We start from the raw sequence: 19,765 nt of genomic DNA, 5'->3' as shown, positions 1-19,765 counted from the left end.
TTTTTCTTGTTTGTAGGCTTTTTATTACTGATTCAATTTTGGAACTTGTTATTGGACTATTCAGGGTCAATTTATTCCTATTTCAATTTGGGGAGGGTATATGTTTCCAGGAATTTATTCATTTCCTTTGTGTTTTCTAGCTTGTGTGTACAGTGTTCATAGTAGTCTCAGAGGGTTTTTGTTTTTCTGTGGGGTCAGTGATGACACCCCTTTGTCATTTTTGATTGTGTCTGTTTGGATCTTCTTTTTTTGTAATTTATTAGCCTAGCTAGCGGTCTATGTATCTTATTAATTCTTTCAAAAACATAACTACTGGATTTGTTGATCTTTTGTATGGCTTTTCACATCTCAATTTCCTTCAGTTCAGCTCTGATTTTGGTTATTTCTTGTCTTCTGCTATCTTTCAGTTGGTTTGCTCTTGATTCTCTAGTTCCTCTAGTTGTGATGGTAGGTTGTTAATTTGGCATCTTCCTAAGTTTCTAATGTGGGCATTTAGTGTTATAAACTTTCCTCTCAACGCTGCTTTAGCTGTATCCCAGAGATTCTGGTATGTTGTATCTCTGTTTCCATTAGTTGCATAGAATTGTTTGATTTCTGTCTTAATTTCATTATTTATCCAAAAGTCATTCAGGAGTAGGTTCTTAAATTGTGGCTTTTGAGCAATCTTCTTAGTACTGATTTATATTTTTACTGTTCTGTGGTCCAAGAGTGTGGTTGGTATGGTGGAGAGTTCTGTAGATGTCTGTTAGGTCTATTTGGTCGAATGTCAGGTTCAATTCTTGAATATCTTTGTTAGTTTTCTGCCTCAATGACTTGTTAATACTGTCAGTGGGGTGTTGAAATCTCCCACTATTATCTTGTGGTTATCTAAGTCACTTTGTAGGTCTCTAAGAACTTGCTTTATGAATCTGGGTGCTCCTGTATTGGGTGCATATATATTTAGGATAGTTAACTCTTCTTGTTGAATTGATCCCTTTACCACTATTTAATGGCCTTCTTTGTCTCTTTTGATCTTTGTTTGTTTAAAGTCTGTTTAGTCAGAGACCAGGATTGCTACCCCTGCTTTTTTGGCTTTCCATTTGCTTGTAGATCTTCCTCCATCCCTTTATTTTGAGCCTTTTTGTGTCTTTGCACATGAGATATGTTTCCTGAATACAGCACACCAATGGGTCTTGACTCTATCCAATTTGCCATTCTGTGTCTTTTAATTGGAGCATTTAGCACATTTACATTTAAGGTTAATATTGTTATATGTGAATTTGATCCTGTCATTATGATGCTAGCTGATTATTTCACCCATTAATTGATGCAGTTTCTTCATAGCATCAATGGTCTTTACAATTTGGCATTTTTTTTTGCAGTGGCTGGTACTGGTTGTTCATATCCATGTTTAGTGCTTCCTTCAGGAGCTCTAGTAAGGCAGGCCTGGTGGTGACAAAATCTCTCAGCATTTGCTTTTCTGTAAACAATTTTATTTCTCCTTCACTTAGGAAGCTTAGTTTGGCTGGATATGAAATTCTGGGTTGAAAATTCTTTTCTTTAAGAATGTCGAATATTAGTCCCTCCCCACTCTCTTCTGGCTTGTAGGGTTTCTACCGAGAGATCTGCTGTTAGTCTGATGGGCTTACCTTTGCGTGTAACCACACCTTTCTGTCTGGCTGCCCTTAACATTTTTTCCTTCATTGCAACCTTGGTGAATCTGAAGATTATGTGTCTTGGGGTTGCTCTTTTGAGGCATATCTTTGTGGTGTTCTCTGTATTTCCTGAATTTGAATGTTGGCCTGCCTTGCTAGGTTGGGGAAGTTCTCCTGGATAATATCCTGAAGAGTGTTTTCTAACTTGGTTCCATTCTCCTTGTCACTTTCAGGTACACCAATGAAATGTAGATTTGGTCTTTTCACATAGTCCCATATTTCTTGGAGGCTTTGTTCATTTCTTTTCACTCTTTTTTCTCTAATCTTGTCTTCTCAGTTTATTTCATTAATTTGATCTTCAATCACTGATATCTTTTCTTCTGCTTGATCAAATTGGCTATTGAAGTTCGTGTATGCTTCACAAAGTTCTCATACTGTGGTTTTCAGCTCTATCAGGTCATTTAAACTCTTCTCTACACTGGTTATTCTAGTTAGCCATTTGTCTAACATTTTTTCAAGGTTTTTAACTTCCTTGCAATGGGTTAGAACATGCTCCTTTAGCTCAGTGAAATTTGTTATTACCGACCTTCTGAAGCCTACTTCTGTCAACTCATCAAACTCATTGTCCATCCAGTTTTGTTCCTTCGTTGGTGAGGAAGGCGTGAATTTGGGTGCTCCTGTATTGGGTCCATATATGTTTAGGATAGTTAGCTCTTCTTGTTGAATTGATCCCTTTACCATTATGTAATGGCTTCTTTGTCTCTTTTGATCTTTGTTTGTTTAAAGTCTGTTTTATCGGAGACCAGGATTGCATTCTGGTTTTTGGAATTTTCAGCCTTTCTGCTCTGGTTTCTCCCCATCTTTGTGGTTTTATCTACTTTTGTTCCTTGATGTTTGTGACCTATGGATGGGTTTTTGGTGTGGATGTCCTTTTTGTTGATGTCGATGCTATTCTTTTCTGTTTGTTCATTTTCCTTCTAACAGACAGGACCCTCAGCTGCAGGTCTGTTGGAGTTTGCTGGAGGTCCACTCTAGACCCTGTTTGCCTGGGTATCACCAGCAGAGGCTGCAGAACTGCATATATTGCTGCCTGATCCTTCCTCTGGAAGCTTCGTCCCAGAAGGACACCTGCCTGTATGAGGTGTCTGTTGGCCCCTACTGGGAGGTGTCTCCCAGTCAGGCTACATGGGGTTCAAGGACCCACTTGAGGAGTCAGTCTGTCCATTATCAGAGCTTGAACGCCGTGCTGGGAGAACCACTGCTGTCTTCAGAGCTGTCAGGCAAGGACATTTAAGTCTGGAGAAGCTGTCTGCTGCCTTTTGTTCAGATTATGCCCTGCTCCCAAAGGTGGAATCTACAGAGGCAGTAGGACTTGCTGAGCTGCAGTGGGCTCTGCTCAGTTTGAGCTTCCCTGCTGCTTTGTTTACACTGTGAGCATGGAACTGCCTACTCAAGCCTCAACGATGGTGAATGCCCCTCCCCCCACTAATCTCTCCTGTCTCAAGTCCATCTCAGACTACTGCTCTAGCAGTGAGCAAGGCTCCATGGGTGTGGGACCCACCGAGCCAGGCATGGGAGGGGATCTCCTGGTCTGCTGGTTGCAAAGACATTGGGAAAAGCACAGTATTTGGGCAGGAGTATACTGCTTTTCCAAGTACAGTCACTCACGGCTTCCCTTGGCTAGGAAAGGGAAATCCCCCGACCCCTTGTGCTTCCTGGGTGAGGCAATGCCCCGCCCTGCTTTAGCTCGCTCTCCGTGGGTGGCACCCACTGTCTAACCAGTCCCATTGAGATGAACCAGGTACCTCAGTTGGAAATGCAGAAATCACCCGTCTTCTGCATCAATCTCTCTGGGAGCTGTAGACCGGAGCTGTTTCTACTCGTCATCTTGGAAGAGACCACCATCTTTTCTTTATCCAGTCTATTATTGATGTGCATTTAGGTTGGTTCCACATCTTTGCTATTATGAATGGTACTGCAGTGAACATACATGTGCATGTAATCTTTAGAACAGAATTATTTATATTCCTTTGGGTATATACGGTTAAATGGTATTTCTGCCTCTAAGTCTTTAAGGAATCACCACACTGTCTTCCATAATGGTTGAACTAATTTATACTCCCACCAACAGTGTAAAAGCATTGCCTTTTCTCCACAACCTCTCCAGCATCTGTTGTTCCTTGACTTTTTAATTATCACCATTCTGACTGGTGTGAGATGCTATCTCATTGTGGTTTTGATTTGCATTTCTGTAGTGATCAGTGATGTTGAGCTTTTTTTCATGTTTGTTGGCTGCATGTATCTCTTCTTTTGAGAAGTGTCTGTTCATGTCCTTTGCCCACTTTTTAATGGGGTTGTTTATTTTTTTCTTGTAAATTTGTTTAAGTTTCTTGTAAACTCTGGATATTAGACCATTGTCAGGTGAATAGATTGCAAACATTTTCTCCCATTCTGTAGGTTGCCTGTTCACTCTTATGATAGTTCCTTTTGCCGTGCAGAAGCTCTTTAGTTTAATTAGATCTCATTTGTCAATTTTTGCTTTTGTTGAATTTGCTTTAGGGTTTTTTTCTCATGAAATCTTTGCTCATGCCTATGCCCTATGTCCTGAATGGTATTGCCTAGATTTTCTTCTAGGGTTTTTATGGTTTTGGTTTTTACGTTTAAGTCTTTAATCCAACTTGAGTTAATTTTTGTATATAATGTAATGAAGGAATCCACTTTCAACATTCTGCTTATAGCTAGCCAGCTCTTCCAGCACCACTTATTAAATAGGGAATATTTTCCACATTGTTTGTTCTTGTCAGGTTTGTCAAATATCAGATAGTTGTAGATGTGTTGTTTTATTTCTGAGTTCTCTATTCTGTTTCATTGGTCTATGTGTCTCTTCTTGTATCAGTACCATGCTGTTTTTTTTTTTTTTTTAGAAAACCTTTATTTTTCATTTCAATAGATTTTTGGGGAACAGGTGGTGTTTGGTTACATGAATAAGTTCTTTAGTGGTGATTTCTGAGATTTTGGTGCACCCATCACCCAAGCAGTGTACACTGTACCCATTGTATAGTCTTTTACCCCTCACCCCCTCCCACCCTTTCCCCAAGTGCCCAAAGCCCACTGTATCATTCTTATGCCTTTGCATTCTCACAGCTTAGCTCCCACTTATGAATGAGAACTTATGTTGTTTGGTCTTCCATTCCTGAGTTACTTCATTTGGAATAACAGTCTTCAATTCCATCCAGGTTGCTGCAAATGCCATTATTTCATTCCATTTTGTGACTGAGTAGTATATATGCTATCATGTATATATACACCACACTTTCTTCATCCACTCGTTGCTTGATGAGCATTTGGGCTCTTTCCATATTTTTGCAATTGCAAATTGTGCTGCTATTAACATGCATGTGCAAGTGTCTTTTTCATATAATGACTTCTTTCACCCTGGGTAGATACCTAGTATGGGATTGCTGGATCAAATGGTGGATGTGCTTTTAGTTCTTCAAGAAATCTCCACACTGTTTTCCATCGTGGTTGTACTAGTTTACATTCCCACCAACAGTGTAAAAGTGTTTTATTTTCACCACATCCATGCTAACATATACTGCTTTTTGATTTTTTGATTATGGCCATTCTTGCAGGAGTGAGGTGGTATCGCATCATGGTTTTTATTTGCATTTCCCTAACAATTACTGATATTGAGCTTTTTTCCATATGCTTGTTGGCCATTTGTGTATCTTCTTTGAGAATTGTCTATGCATGTCCTTAGTCCACTTTTTGATGAGATTGTTTGTTTTTTTCTTGCTAATTTATTTGAGTTCTTTGTAGATTCTGGATATTAGTTCTTTGCTGGATGTATAGATTGTGAAGATTTTCTCCCATTCCATGGATTGTCTGTTTATTCTGCTGATTATTTCTTTTGGTGTGCAGAAGCTTTTTAGTTTATTTAAGTCCCATCTATGTTTGTTTTTGTTGCGTTTGCTTTGGGTTCTTGGTCATGAAATCTTTGCCTAAGCCAATGTCTAGAAGGATTTTTCTGATGTTATCTTCTAGAACTTTTATGGTTTCAGGTCTTAGATTTAAGTCTTTGATACATCTTGAGTTGATTTTTGTATAATATGAGAGATGAATATCTAGTTTTGTTCTTCTACATGTGACTTGCCAATTATCCCAGCACCATTTGTTATTAGGGTGTCCTTTCCCTGGTTTATATTTTTGTTTGCTTTGTCAAAGATCAGTTGGCTGTAAGTATTTGGCTTTATTTATGGGTTATCTATGCTGTTCCATTGGTCTTTGTGCCTATTTTTATACCAATACTATCTGTTTTGGTGACTATGGCTTCATACTATAGTTTGAAGTCGGGTACTGTGATGCATCCAGATTTGTTCTTTTTGTTTAGTCTTGCTTTGGTTATGTGGGCTCTTTTTTGGTTTCATATGAATTTTAGGATTCTTTTTTCTAGTTCTGTGAAGAATGATGGTGGTATTTAATGGGAATTGCATTGAATTTGTAGATTGCTTTTGGCAATATGGTCATTTTCACAATATTGATTCTACCCGTCCATGAGTATGGAATGTATTTCCATTTGTTTGTGTCGTTTATGATTTCTTTCAGCAGTGTTTTGTGTAATAGTTTTCCTTGTAGAGGTCTTTCACCTCATGCTGTTTTGGTTACTGTAGCCTTGTGGTATAGTTTGAAGTTGGGTAGTGTGATGCCTCCAGGTTTATTCTTTTTGCGTGGGATTGTCTTGACTATTTGGGCTCTTTTTTGGTTCCATAAGCGTTTTAAAATAGTTTTTTTCTAATTCATTAAAGAAAGTCAATGGCAGTTTAATGGGAATAGCATTGAATGTATAAATTACTTTGGGTAGTATGACCATTTTCATGATACTAATTTTTTCTATCTTTGATCATGGAATGTTTTTCCATTTGTTTATGTCCTCTCTGATTTGTTCGAGCAGTAGTTTGTAGCTCTCCTTGAAGAGGTCCTTTACATCCCTTGTTAGTTGTATTCATAAGTATTTTACTCTTTTTGTAGCAATCGTGAATAGGAGTTCATTCATGATTTGGCTCTCTGCTTGCCTGTTGTTGGTGTAAAGGAATGTTAGAGATTTTTCCACATTGATTTTGTATCCTGAGACTTTGCTGAGCTTGCTTATCAGCTTAGGAAGCTTTTGGGCTGCGGTGATGGGATTTTCTTGATATAGAATCATGTCATATACAAATAAAGATAATCTGACTTCCTTTCTTCCTATTTTAATACACTTTATTTCTTTCTCTTGCCTGATTGCTCTAGCCAGAATTTCCAATACTATGTTGAATAGGAGTGGTGAGAGAGGGCATCCTTGTCTTGTGCCAGTTTTCAGGGAGAATGCTTCTAGCTTTTGCCCACTCAGTATGATATTGGCTGTGGGTTTGTCGTAGACTGCTCTTATTATGTTGAGGTATGTTCCTTCAATACCTAGTCTATTGAGAGTTTTTAACATGAAGTGATGTTGAATTTTACTGAAGGACTTTTCTGCATCTATTGAGATAATCATGTGGCTTTTGTCTTTAGTTCTGTTTATGTGATGAATCACATTTATTGATTTGTATATGTTGAACCAACCTTGCATAACAGGAATGAAGCCGACTTGATTGTGGTGGACAAGCTTTTTGCTGAGCTGCTGGATTCCATCTGCCAGTATTTTGCTGAGGATTTTTGCATTGATGTTTATCAAGAATATTGGCCTGAAGTTTTCTTTTTTTGTTGTACCTATGCCAGATTTTGGTTTCAGGATGATACTGGCCTCATAGAGTGAGATACAGTGGAGTCCCTCCTTTTCAATTTTTTGGAATAGTTTTAGTAGAAATGGTACCAGCTCTTCTTTGTACATCTTTTAGGATTCAGCTGTGAATCTGACTGGTCCTGGGGTTTTTCTTGTTGGTAGGCTATTTATTACTACCTCAATTTTACAGCTTGTTATTGGTCTGTTCAGGAATTCAATTTCTTCCTACTTCAGTCTTGGGAGGGTGTGCATTTCTACGAATTTATCCATTTCTTCTTGATTTTCTAGTTTATGTGCATAGAATTGTTTATAGTATTCTCTGATATCAGTTTGTATTTTTGTGTGGTCACTGGTGATATTCCTCTTATCATTTCTGATTGTGTTTATTTGATTTTTTTTTGTTTTCTTCTATATTTGTCTAGCAGATGGTCTATTTTATTAATTTTTTCAAAAAAACTGATCCTGGATTTGTTGATTTTTTTTGAAGGGTTTTTCATGTCTCTTTCTTTTTCAGTTTTGCTCTGATATTGGTTGTTTCTTGTCTTCTGCTAGCTTTGGGGTTTGTTTACTCTTGGTTCTCTAATTCTTTTAGTTGAGATGTTACATTGTCGATTTGAGATCTTTACACCTTTTTGACGTTGGCATTTAGTGCCTTCTTAACACTGCTTTAACTGCATCCCAGAGATTCTGGTATGTTGCCTCTTTACTATCATTAGTCTTGTAGCTCAGTGAGATAAAAATTATTTTCCTACAGGATAAAATATCTTGGGTCTCAAGATGTTTACTGCTTTTGAAAGACCTCTGTTATCAGTCTGCCAACATACTGGTTGCAGTCTTTTGTCCAAATTATCATTGCTTTTACAATATAATCTCTTGAACACTTATTTATCCTCCTTTTAGATTTATTTTTATTGCTTTTTAAAATTTTTTTTATTATACTTTAAGTTCTAGGGTACATGTGCACAACGTGCAGATTTGTTACATATGTATACATTTGCCATGTTGGTGTGCTGCAACCATTAACTTGTCATTTACATTAGGTATATCTCCTAATGCTATCCCTCCCCCAACCCTGTGTCCCCACCCTGTGTCCAAGTGTTTTCATTGTTCAATTCCAAGCTATGCGTGAGAACATGTGGTGTTTGCTTTTCTGTCCTTGTGTTATTTTGCTCGGAATGATGGTTTCCAGCTTCATCCATGTCCCTACAAAGGACATGAACTCATCCTTTTTTATGGCTGCATAGTAATCCATGGTGTATATGTGCCACATTTTCTTAATCCAGTCTATCATTGATGAACATTTGGATTGGTTCCAACTCTTTGCTATTGTGGATAGTGCCGCAATAAACGTACATGTGCATGTGTCCTTATAGCAGCATGATTTATAATCCTTTGGGTATATACCCAGTAATGGGATGGATGGGTCAAATGGTATTTCTAGTTCTAGATCCTTCAGGAATCGCCACACTGTCTTCCACAATGGTTGAACTAGTTTACAGTCCCACCAACAGTGTAAAAGTGTTTCTATTTCTCCACATCCTCTCCAGCACCTGTTGTTTCCTGACTTTTTAATGATCACCATTCTAACTGGTGTGAGGTGGTATCTCATTGTGGTTTTGATTTGCATTTCTCTGATGACCAGTGATGTTGAGCATTTTTTCACGTGTCTGTTGGCTGAATAAATGTCTTCTTTTGAGAAGTGTCTGTTCATACCCTTTGCCCATTTTTGATGGGGTTGTTTGATTTTTTCTTGTAAATTTGTGTAAGTTCTTTGTAGATTCTGGATATTAGCCATTTGTCAGATGGGTAGATTGCAAAACTTTTCTCCCATTCTGTAGGTTGCCTGTTCACTCTGATAGTAGTTTCTTTTGCTGTGCAGAAGCTCTTGGGTTTAATTAGATCCCATTTGTCAATTTTGGCTTTTGTTGCCGTTACTTTTGGCGTTTTAGACTTGAAATCCTTGCCCATGCCTATGTCCTGAATGGTAATGCCTTGGTTTTCTTCTAGGGTTTTTATGCTTTTCGGTCTGACATTTAAGTCTTTAATCCATCTGGAGTTAATTTTTCTATAAGGCATAAGGAAGGGATCCAGTTTCAGCTTTCTACATATGGCTAGCCAGTTTTGCCAGCACCATTTATTAAATAGGAAATCCTTTCCCCATTGCTTGTTTTTGACAGGTTTGTCAAAGATCAGATGGTTGTAGAAGTGTGGTATTATTTGTGAGGGCTCTGTTCTGTTCCATTAGTCTATATCTCTGTTTTGGTACCAGTACCGTGCTGTTTTGGTTACTGTAGCCTTGTAGTATAGTTTGAAATCAGGTAGCGTGATGTCTCCAGCTTTGTTCTTTTGCCTTAGCATTGTCTTGGCAATGTGGGCTCTTTTTTGGTTTCATATGAACTTTAAAGTAGTTTTTTCCAATTCTGTGAAGAAAGTCATTGGTAGCTTGATGGGGATGGCATTGAATCTATAAATTACCTTGGGCAGTATGACCATTTTCATGATATTGTTTCTTCCTATTCATGAACATGGAATGTTCTTCCATTTGTTTGTGTCTTCTTTTATTTCATTGAACAGTGGTTTGTAATTCTCCTTGAAGAGGTCCTTCACATCCCTTGTAAGTTGGATTCCTAGGTATTTTATTCTTTTGAAGCAATTGTGAATGGAACTTCACTCATGATTTGGCTCTCTGTTTGTCTGTTATTGGTGGATAAGAATGCTTGTGATTTTTGCACATTGATTTTGTATCCTGAGACTTTGCTGAAGTTGTCTCTCAGCTTAAGGAGATCTTGGGCTGAGACGATGGGGTTTTCTAGATATACAATCATGTCATCTTCAAACAGAGACAATTTGACTTCCTCTTTTCCTAATTGAATACCCTTCATTTCCTTCTCCTGCCTGATTGCCCTGGTCAGAACTTCCAACACTATGTTGAATAGCAGTGGTGAGAGGAGGGCATCCCTGTCTTGTGCCGGTTTTCAAAAGGAATGCTTCTAGTTTCTGCCCGTTCAGTATGATATTGGCTGTGGGTTTGTCATAAATAGCTCTTATTATTTTGAGATATGTCCCATCAGTATCTAATTTATTGAGTGTTTTTAGCATAAAGGGCTACTGAATTTTGTCTAAGGCATTTTCTGCATCTATTGAGATAATCATGTGGTTTTTGTCTTTGGTTCTGTTTATATGCTGGATTACGTTTATTGATTTGCGTATGTTGAATCAGCCTTGCATCCTGGGGATGAAGCCCACTTGATCATGTTGGATAAGCTTTTTGATGTGCTGCTGGATTCGGTTCGCCAGTATTTTATTGAGGATTTTTGCATCGATGTTCATCACGGTTGTTGGTCTAAAATTCTCTTTTTTTGTTGTGTCTCTGCCAGGCTTTGGTATCAGGATGATGCTGGCCTCATAAAATGAGTTAGGGAGGATTCCCTCTTTTTCTACTGATTGGAATAGTTTCAGAAGGAATGGTACCAGCTCTTCTTTGTACCTGTGGTAGAATTCGGCTGTGAATCTGTCTGGTCCTGGACTTTTTTCGGTTGGTAGTTTCTTAATTATTGCCTCAATTTCAGAGCCTGTTGTTGGTCTATTCAGGGATTCAATTTCTTCCTGGTTTAGTCTTCGGAGGGTGTATGTGTCGAGGAATTTATCCATTTCTTCTAGATTTTCTAGTTTATTTGCATAGAGGTGTTTATAGTATCCTCTGATAGTAGTTTGTATCTCTGTGGGATCGGTGGTGATATCCCCTTTATGATTTTTTATTGCATCTGTTTGATTCTTCTTTCTTTTTTTCTTTATTAGTCTTGCTAGCAGTCTATCAATTTTGTTGATGTTTTCAGAAAACCATCTCCTGGATTCATTGATTTTTGAAGGGTTTTTTGTGTCTCTATCTCCTTCAGTTCTGCTGTGGTCTTAGTTATTTCTTGCCTTCTGCTAGCTTTTGAATGTGTTTGCTCTTGCTTCTTAAGTTCTTTTAATTGTGATGTTAGTGTGTCAATTTTAGATCTTTCCTGCTTTCTCTTGTGGGCATTTAGTGCTATAAATTTCCCTTTACACACCGCTTGAAATGTGTCCCTGAGATTCTGGGATGTTGTGTCTTTGTTCTCATTGGTTTCAAAGAACATCTTTATTTCTGCCTGCATTTCGTTATGTACCCAGTAGTCATTCAGGAGCAGGTTGTTCAGTTTCCATGTAGTTGAGCAGTTTTGAGTGAGTTTCTTAATCCTGAGTTCCAGTTTGATTGCACTGTGGTCTGAGAGACAGTTTGTTATAATTTCTGTTCTTTTACATTTGCTGAGGAATGCTTTACTTCCAACTGTGTGGTCAATTTTGGAATAAGTGCGATGTGGTGCTGAGAAGAATGTATATTCAGTTGATTTGGGGTGGAGAATTCTGTAGATGTCTATTAGGTCTGCTTGGTGCAGAGCTGAGTTCAATTCTTGGATATCCTTGTTAGCTTTCTGTCTTGTGGATCTAATGTTGACAGTGGGGTGTTAAAGTCTCCCATTATTATTGTGTGGGAGTCTAAGTCTCTTTGTAGGTCTCTAAGGACTTGCTTTATGAATCTGGGTGCTCCTGTGTTGGGTGCATATATATTTAGGTTAGTTAGCTCTTCTTGTTGAATTGATCCCTTTACCATTATGTAATGGCCTCTTTGTCTCTTTTGATCTGTGTTGGTTTAAAGTCTGTTTTATCAGAGACCAGGATTACAACCCCTGCTTTTTTTTTGTTTTCCATTTGCTTGGTAGATCTTCCTCCATCCCTTTATTTTGAGCCTATGTGTGTCTCTGCACATGAGATGGGTCTCCTGAATACAGCACACTGATGGGTCTTGACTCTTTATCCAATTTGCCAGTCTGTGTCTTTTAATTGGAGCATTTAGCCCATTTACATTTATGGCTAATATTGTTATATGTGAATTTGATCCTGTCATTATGATGTTAGCTGGTTATTTTGCTCGTTAGTTGATGCAGTATTTTCCTAGCATCGATGGTCTTTACAATTTGGCATGTTTTTGCAGTGGCTGGTACAGGTTGTTCATATCCATGTTTAGTGCTTCTTTCAGGAGCTCTTGTAAGGCAGTCCTGGTGGTGACAAAATCTCTCAGCATTTGCTTGTCTGTAAAGTATTTTATTTCTCCTTCACTTATGAAGCTTAGTTTGGCTGCATATGAAATTCTGGTTTGAAAATTCTTTTCTTTAAGAATGTTAAATATGGGCCCCCACTCTCTTCTGGCTTGTGTAGTTTCTGCTGAGAGATCCTCTGATAGTCTGATGGGCTTCCCTTTGTGTGTAACCTGAACTGTCTCTTTGGCTGCCCTTAAGATTTTTTCCTTCATTTCAAGTTTGGTGAATCTGACAATTATGTGTCTTGGAGTTGCTCTTCTCAAGGAGTATCTTTGTGGCATTCTCTGTGTTTCCTGAATTTAAATGGTAGTTTGCCTTGCTAGGTTGGGGATGTTCTCCTGGATAACATCCTGAAGAGTGTTTTCCAACTTGGTTTCAATCTCCCCATCACTTTCAGATACACCAATCAGACATAGGTTTCGTCTTTTCACATAGTCCCATATTTCTTGGAGGCTTTGTTCATTTCTTTTTACTGTTTTTTCTCTAAACTTCTCTTCTCGCTTCATTTCATTCATTTGATCTTCAATCACTGATACCCTTTCTTCCAGTTGATTGACTTGGCTACTGAAGCTTGTGCATGCGTCACGTAGTGCATGTGCCATGGTTTTGAGCTCCATCAGGTCATTTAAGGTCTTCTCTATGCTGTTTATTCTAGTTAGCCATTCGTCTAATCTTTTTTCAAGGTTTTTAGTTTCTTTGCGATGGGTTCGAACATCCTCCTTTAGCTCGGAGAAGTTTGTTATTACCTATCATCTGAAGCCTTTTTTCTCTCGTCAAAGTCTTTCCTCATCCAGCTTTGTTCCTTTGCTGGCAAGGAGCTGCATTCCTTTGGAGGAGAAGAGGTGCTCTGATTTTTAGAATTTTGAGCTTTTCTGCTCTGGTTTCTCCCCATCTTTGTGGTTTTATCTACCTTTGGTCTCTGGTGATGGTGACATACAGATGAGGTTTTGGTGTGGATGTCCTTTCTATTTGTTAGTTTTCCTTCTAACAGTCAGGACCCTCAGCTGCAGGTCTGTTGGAGTTTGCTGGAGTTCCACTCCAGACCCTGTTTGCAGCAGAGGCTGCAGAACCACAAATATTGCAGAATGGCAAATGTTGCTGCCTGATCGTTCCTCTGGAAGCTTTGTCTCAGAGGGGCACCCGGATGTATGAGGTGTCAGTTGGCGCCTACTGGGAGGTGCCTCCCAGTTAGGCTACTTGGGGGTCAGGGACCCACTTGAGGCAGTCTGTCTGTTCTCAGATCTCAAGCTCCATACTGGGAGAACCACTACTCTCTTCAAAGCTGTCAGACAGGGACGTTTAAGTCTGCAGAAGTTTCTGCTGCCTTTTGTTCAGCTATGCCCTGCCCCCAGAGGTGGAGTCTACAGAGGCAGGCAGGCCTCCTTGAGCTGTGGTGGGCTCCACCCAGTTCGAGCTTCCCAGCTGCTTTGTTTACCTACTTCAGTCTCAGCAATGGCGGGCGCCCCTCCCCCAGCCTCGTTGCCACCTTGCAGTTTGATGTCAGACTGATGTGCTAGCAGTGAGCAATGCTCCGTGGGTGTGGGACCCCCCGAGCCAGGCACCAGGATATAATTTCCTGGTGTGCTGTTTGCTAGGACTGTTAGAAAAGCGCAGTATTAGGGTTGGAGTGACTCAATTTTCCAGGTGCCCTCTGTCACGGCTTCCCTTGGCTAGGAAAGGGAATTCCCAGACCCCTTGCACTTCCTGGGTGAGGCAATGCCTCGCCCTGCTTTGGCTCACTGTCCGTGGGCTGCACCCACTGTCCTGCACCCACTGTCCGACAAGCCCCAGTGAGATGAACCCGGTACCTCAGTTGGAAATGCAGAAATCACCCATCTTCTGTATTGCTCATGCTGGGAGCTGTAGACTGGAGCTGTTCCTATTTGGCCATCTTGGAACCTCCCACTATTTTTATTTCTTCTAAGTAGGCAACCTAGTAGCTTCTTTCTTCTGTTTTTCCTTGTCATCTTTATTTTATTTCTAAAAATGGATATCCTTCACATTATTAACTAATTGAAGATGAGTTTTTCAGCATTGATCTAAAGTCAGTGATAATTTCAAAATTGGAGTCGGAAGTTAATGATAAAGGAATCCAGTTTATACAACTAATGCAATAGCTTTCATCCATGAAAGAGCAGAATCTCACATATTTGGATGTATCTTCAAGCGCCAGAGGAAAGCCTCCTAAAACTTCTACTCACTAGGGCCCATGTTCTGCAAAATGGATTATTTTGTTTTTCTAGGGAGCGATTTTGTATAAATTAATGCTTAATACATTTTGGGGAACCAATAAATAATAAATGTCATACTTATTTTATTGATGTACCTCCTTGATAAATGTAAGAAATAAATTAGTAAGCATATAATTAATATGCAGAATGTACCTGATAAGTATATAATTATGCATACAATAAAGTGTACTTCAATGTATAAAAAGGTCGTATCATTTTTGCTGTTAACATCATGACTTAACTCTCTTGCGAAGCAAGGAGAAACATTTACAAATTGTTATTCAAATATAAAATTAGTTGTACAGGTTTACCAAAAAGAGAAAATGTATACTTTACAGTACTTGTTAAAACAAACCTTTTCTTCCTAGGACATACCGAGGGATTGCATATGTTAAACGGAAATTTTATAAAGAGGCAACTCAAGATTTGTCTGCTGCAATTCACTTAGATCCTAATAACTGGTTAGCACTGTATTATCGAGGTTGCATATTCAGAAAGAGTAACCCTTTTACAGCGCTACAGGATTATAGTGTTTCAGGTACTTTGCCTTCAATTACATGTATATAGCAATCTAATTTGAGATTCAACAGCTTAGTTTCATAGTGGTGAATGGTAATGTGGGGTCACTAATGTAATATGTATACTACTATATACTGATATACATTATAAGTATATATTACATGAGCTTACACATTTTAATATTCGTATATAGGTATACAGTATATGAATATACAGCTATAATGGTTTAGCTGTGTTTCTAATATGCCCTTTGTGTGTGTGTGTGTGTGTGTGTGTGTTAACTGTGGCAAGGGGAGAATGTGATGGCAAAGAAATCTCTTTCTATAATACACTGGGTTCTGAAGATTTTTCTGGAAACCCAGTCCTGTTTCCTAGTCAGCTTGCTAAAATGGCAGTAAATTGTCCTGGTGGGCTGTGTCCTGCCTCATAGACTCAGCCCAAGGGATTTGTCAAATTCAGAGTTTTTAACTCCCAAACTAAAAATAGGTTTTGAGAATCCTTAGTAGCTAAGGACACCAACAGCTAAAAATGGCCATTTCTGTGTTACCCTCAATCAGCACACTCCTGGTTTATGCATGTGCCTAGCACAGTTGTGAGCATAGAGTCAGTGTTCAGTAAACAGCCTCCAACAGAATGAATGAACCCATCCTGACTGATGAAATCCAGCATGTGTCTAACACTCCAGATATGCCTGTGTTCATCTGGGTGCAAATTCTAGAATCCCATCATCCTAGATTAGACAGTGTCTAGAGATGAAGAGACAACTAAATTTCCACAGGGAAGAAGAGCTAAAGTGATAGTTACTTGATTGTCTTAAGTCCATTTGCCTTCTGAGGTCACCCTTCTTATTAATATTAAAATAAAATAACTCAAATTTCACTCTGTGTGTTGAGAGGAGTCTAGTATCCTCCCCTCTATTTCCAGTGATTCTTGGGAAAGGGGACTGAGGATTTCTGTCTAATTATTTTGTCATCTTTGAGTCCAATTTCAGCTTTTGGCTGGATTCCCCATCTTTGCTCACCCTCACTTCTGTGGCTACTGTTCTCTCGGCTTTGCTTTTTCCCAGGTCTGTCCTTCATTCCCCATTGTAACATCAACACAAACCTGTTGTGTCTGCTAATCTGTTACTGAATGCTTTAGGGTTAAGAGGATAAATTTAGCACAGATAACTTAAATTTGAAGATCAAACCACCCCCATTTCTAGAAGTTTATCTGGCTCTATCAGCCCTATCCATCTGCCACTGGCCAAATCCCTTTCTCTCTGTTCTTCCTCTAAAGGCCTCTTTCTGATATTTCCCTCTTATACAAGTTTTGGGCTTCTCATGCCCTCCTCTCCCCACTTCTAGGCTATCACAATAATTGAACAAAATTCCTAGTATTTAATTATCCACAGCAGACAAACTTGATTTCAGCCTCAATCCTTTCCTACCAGACAGCCCAAGGAGTTGTATCACTCACAACAAAAAAGGACTCTCAAGATATTTTGCTAAGCTAATAATAATAATAATGATATCTAACATTTATTGGTCAATTTGCTACTTGCAAAGTGCTGTTTAAGGTGCCAGATAAGACGTATCTCAATATTCAGAGTAATGCTAGGAGCTCGGTACTATTTTCTTTCACGTTTTACTGATGAGAAAGCCATAGCACAGGGAGGTTAAATAATATTTTTTTCCTTTTTCCTTAAGAAGAGTTTTTTTTTTTTTAATTTGTTAAGAGCAACCACCCAAACTGCAACTGATTTTTTAATTGCTAGCCAATCATACTGTGAACTGAGCAGTTAGATTTTCTTCAAGTGATAACAGTCATGCACTGCATAATGATGTTTCAGTCAAAAACGGACTGTATATAGTATGGTTAAACCTGATATATGGCACTTGACATTGGCATTGTGGATCAAGTAGGGGAAATGATTGATATTCATTAATGGTGTTGGGACATTTGGTTTTCTCTATTTTATATATATATATATTCTATATATATTCTCTATGTATATTCTATAATATATTCTATATTCTGTATATATATGTATATATATAAATATAACATATACCATCTAGGTTTGTGAAAGTACACTCTATGATGTTTGCACAATAAAGAAATCCCCTAATAATGCATTTCTCAGAACATATCCCTACCGTTAAATGGTGCATGACTGTACTTACTTGATGTGTATGATCATTGCTGACACTGGCTATAGTTCCCTAAATCCAGTACTGTGAATATTTTTGTCCTCGACTGTAAACATTATGCATATTTTGGCAAAAATTTCCACCTTAAGGCAGAATGGCATGAGAAGTTTAAAGATATCTGTCAAAATTTGTGGAAACCCCATCTAATTCACTAACATGTTTTGAAAGTGAAGGGGCAATCAGTAGGCGAGAGACATAAGATGACCTCTAGACTGGTTACTGATGACAGTCACACACCTGGATTACTGAGAGGAGGTTCTTTTTCTTCCTTCCATTATTAGGGATGTGCATCCTGGATAGCTGTTATTTGGGATGTGCGTAGTCAAGCTGTCTGCCTTCCCTCCAAGGTCTGCTTGCCTTGGTGTAGCCTCTTTGCTTGTCTATCCCAGTTTGTGTGCAAGCCTGACCTCTGCTTTCTGCCTTCAGGACTAGTACCCAAGCCTGTTCCTTGGCCAGTAACGATGGCTTCCTGATAAAATCAGGCCATCAAGGGTCATGGCACCCTTCTGACTGGAGTTGGATTCTAGGCCAGTCTTTGCCATTGACTGGCATATCATGACCATGGTCAATGTACTTACCCCCTTTGGACTTTAATCTCCTCACCTATACAGTGAGTGGACTATACTAGATTCCGATCAGGATTTAGTTCAGCTCTAATGAGTTTGTGAACCACAATTGCCACATTGTTACTAATAAATACATTTTAATGTACAATACTATAATTTAACTTACCAAACAAGTACACTCATCATAAATATGTTTCTATTTTATATAATGCTAAAAATGAGAATAAGCAATAGGAAGGTTACAGACTAAAATATAATTTACATGTGGTTGTTTTAGAACCCGAATGAAATAAATTTTTTTTTAATTTTTAAGCACTCATAAATGATGGCTATGAGAATCTTGGTTGTTTTCTACATCGGGGAATAGTCTATGCACATCTAAAACTTTGGCAGCTGGCAATTTGTGACTTTGAAACTGTCATTTCTCTAGACAGGTATGTTTTCCTTTTCATATTTATTGATTTCACTTTTGTAAAAAATTGAAAACCTGAAATGGGAGAAAAAGTTTCTTTCCCCTCATCATTGATAACCTAGAAAAAATGAGACACTTATAAAGTCATCCTAGAATTAGAATACTACTTCTAAAAACAAGATTACTTCTAAAATAAAACCTGTTCTCAACATCTGTTTGCCTCAGGTGTTTTTGCAAATTTTAGAAGTTAAATGGGTTTGACAGGAGTTAAATCTATGGATAAGGAATCAATACTATTGAGGATTTTGGAGATGCCCAGGCTAGAGCTTTTTGAAATTAACTTCGTGGAAAACTGTTATTAAGTTTTAAAATAATGAAAAAAATATTCTGCTTGGTATATGATTGCTATGGACAGCATACAACTCAGTGGAAGGCAACCTTCTCTTTAGAACTTCTGGCTTCATTTTTTTTTAGTAAAGCAAAATAAAAACGCTAATACCATGTAGACCATAGGTTCAGAAAGAAATGCAGACTGAAAATTAAATGTACTAGTCAGAAAGTCAAACTGTAAATCACATAATTTAATTAAAAATTCCCCCTTTTTTTCCAATGAAGCATTTATGAAAAGGGAAGGTGTCAGAAAGAGTAACTAATCATGCCAATTCCTTGCCAACCAGCAGACTGTTTACTTAGTCTATCCAAGGTAAACTTTGAACTTGACACAAGAAATTCATGGAGCATGGCTCCATAATGACCACAGTGGTTTTCTTTTGGACATTTTTGAGCCAGAAAGAAAAAGAAAAGAGTGTCAGTTTCAAGGAGACAGAAAACAGGAAGTAGGAACTTTGGTGTCTAGGCAAGGGGTCAGGGATTCTGTGAGGCTGGATTATTGGATGGGTGGTTTTCTCATTTTGAAATAGAGGCATCAAACATGATAATTTCTAAGGTTATTTCTCTACTGAAAATCATTCGATTCTAAGAGAGATAAATAACATTTATTTGATGCAGAAAAGCTGTGTTAGTATGTATGTGGAGAGGATTTTAACCCCAAGCCACCAAACCCTTGAATATGACTGTTTCTCACTGTCACTCATGGCCAATAGAACACAGCCTGAGGTAAAGACTCTTTAGTTGAGAAAAACTAAGCTTGTGACTCAAGATAACGGAAAGGTAAATCAAAGAAGAGTAAAGTTTTGCTAAAAGTCTAGGAGACTTCAGGAATTCTGTTCCTAGCTCAGACCCTAAAATCATTAGTTCTCTACTAAGGGTTTCATAAAGGTATTTATAGTTTTTCATAGAGAGCAGCTAACTAACTTACTTTCCTTTGTAA

The 19,765-nt window shown here is 38.4% G+C and overlaps 1 protein-coding gene across 5 annotated transcripts in view; it reads left to right on the top strand.

Annotated features, from left to right (window-relative positions):
* TTC6 (tetratricopeptide repeat domain 6) overlaps window positions 1-19,765 on the top strand; it is a 256,504-nt gene that overhangs the window by 184,199 nt on the left and 52,540 nt on the right. For all 5 annotated transcript variants that reach the window (XR_010122452.1, XM_063645902.1, XM_063645901.1 and 2 more), the window contains 2 exons: window positions 15,115-15,284; window positions 18,337-18,457. Coding sequence is in view for 4 of the 5 variants with exons in the window: in XM_063645902.1 (XP_063501972.1) it covers window positions 15,115-15,284; window positions 18,337-18,457 (291 nt within the window). In the remaining variant the exon portion in view is untranslated. The remainder of the gene's footprint in view (window positions 1-15,114; window positions 15,285-18,336; window positions 18,458-19,765) is intronic.

The sequence above is a fragment of the Symphalangus syndactylus genome, chromosome 9, assembly GCF_028878055.3.
Source record: "Symphalangus syndactylus isolate Jambi chromosome 9, NHGRI_mSymSyn1-v2.1_pri, whole genome shotgun sequence".
Classification (NCBI taxonomy): Eukaryota; Metazoa; Chordata; class Mammalia; order Primates; family Hylobatidae; genus Symphalangus; species Symphalangus syndactylus.
This window is presented reverse-complemented; position numbering and strand designations above follow the sequence as displayed.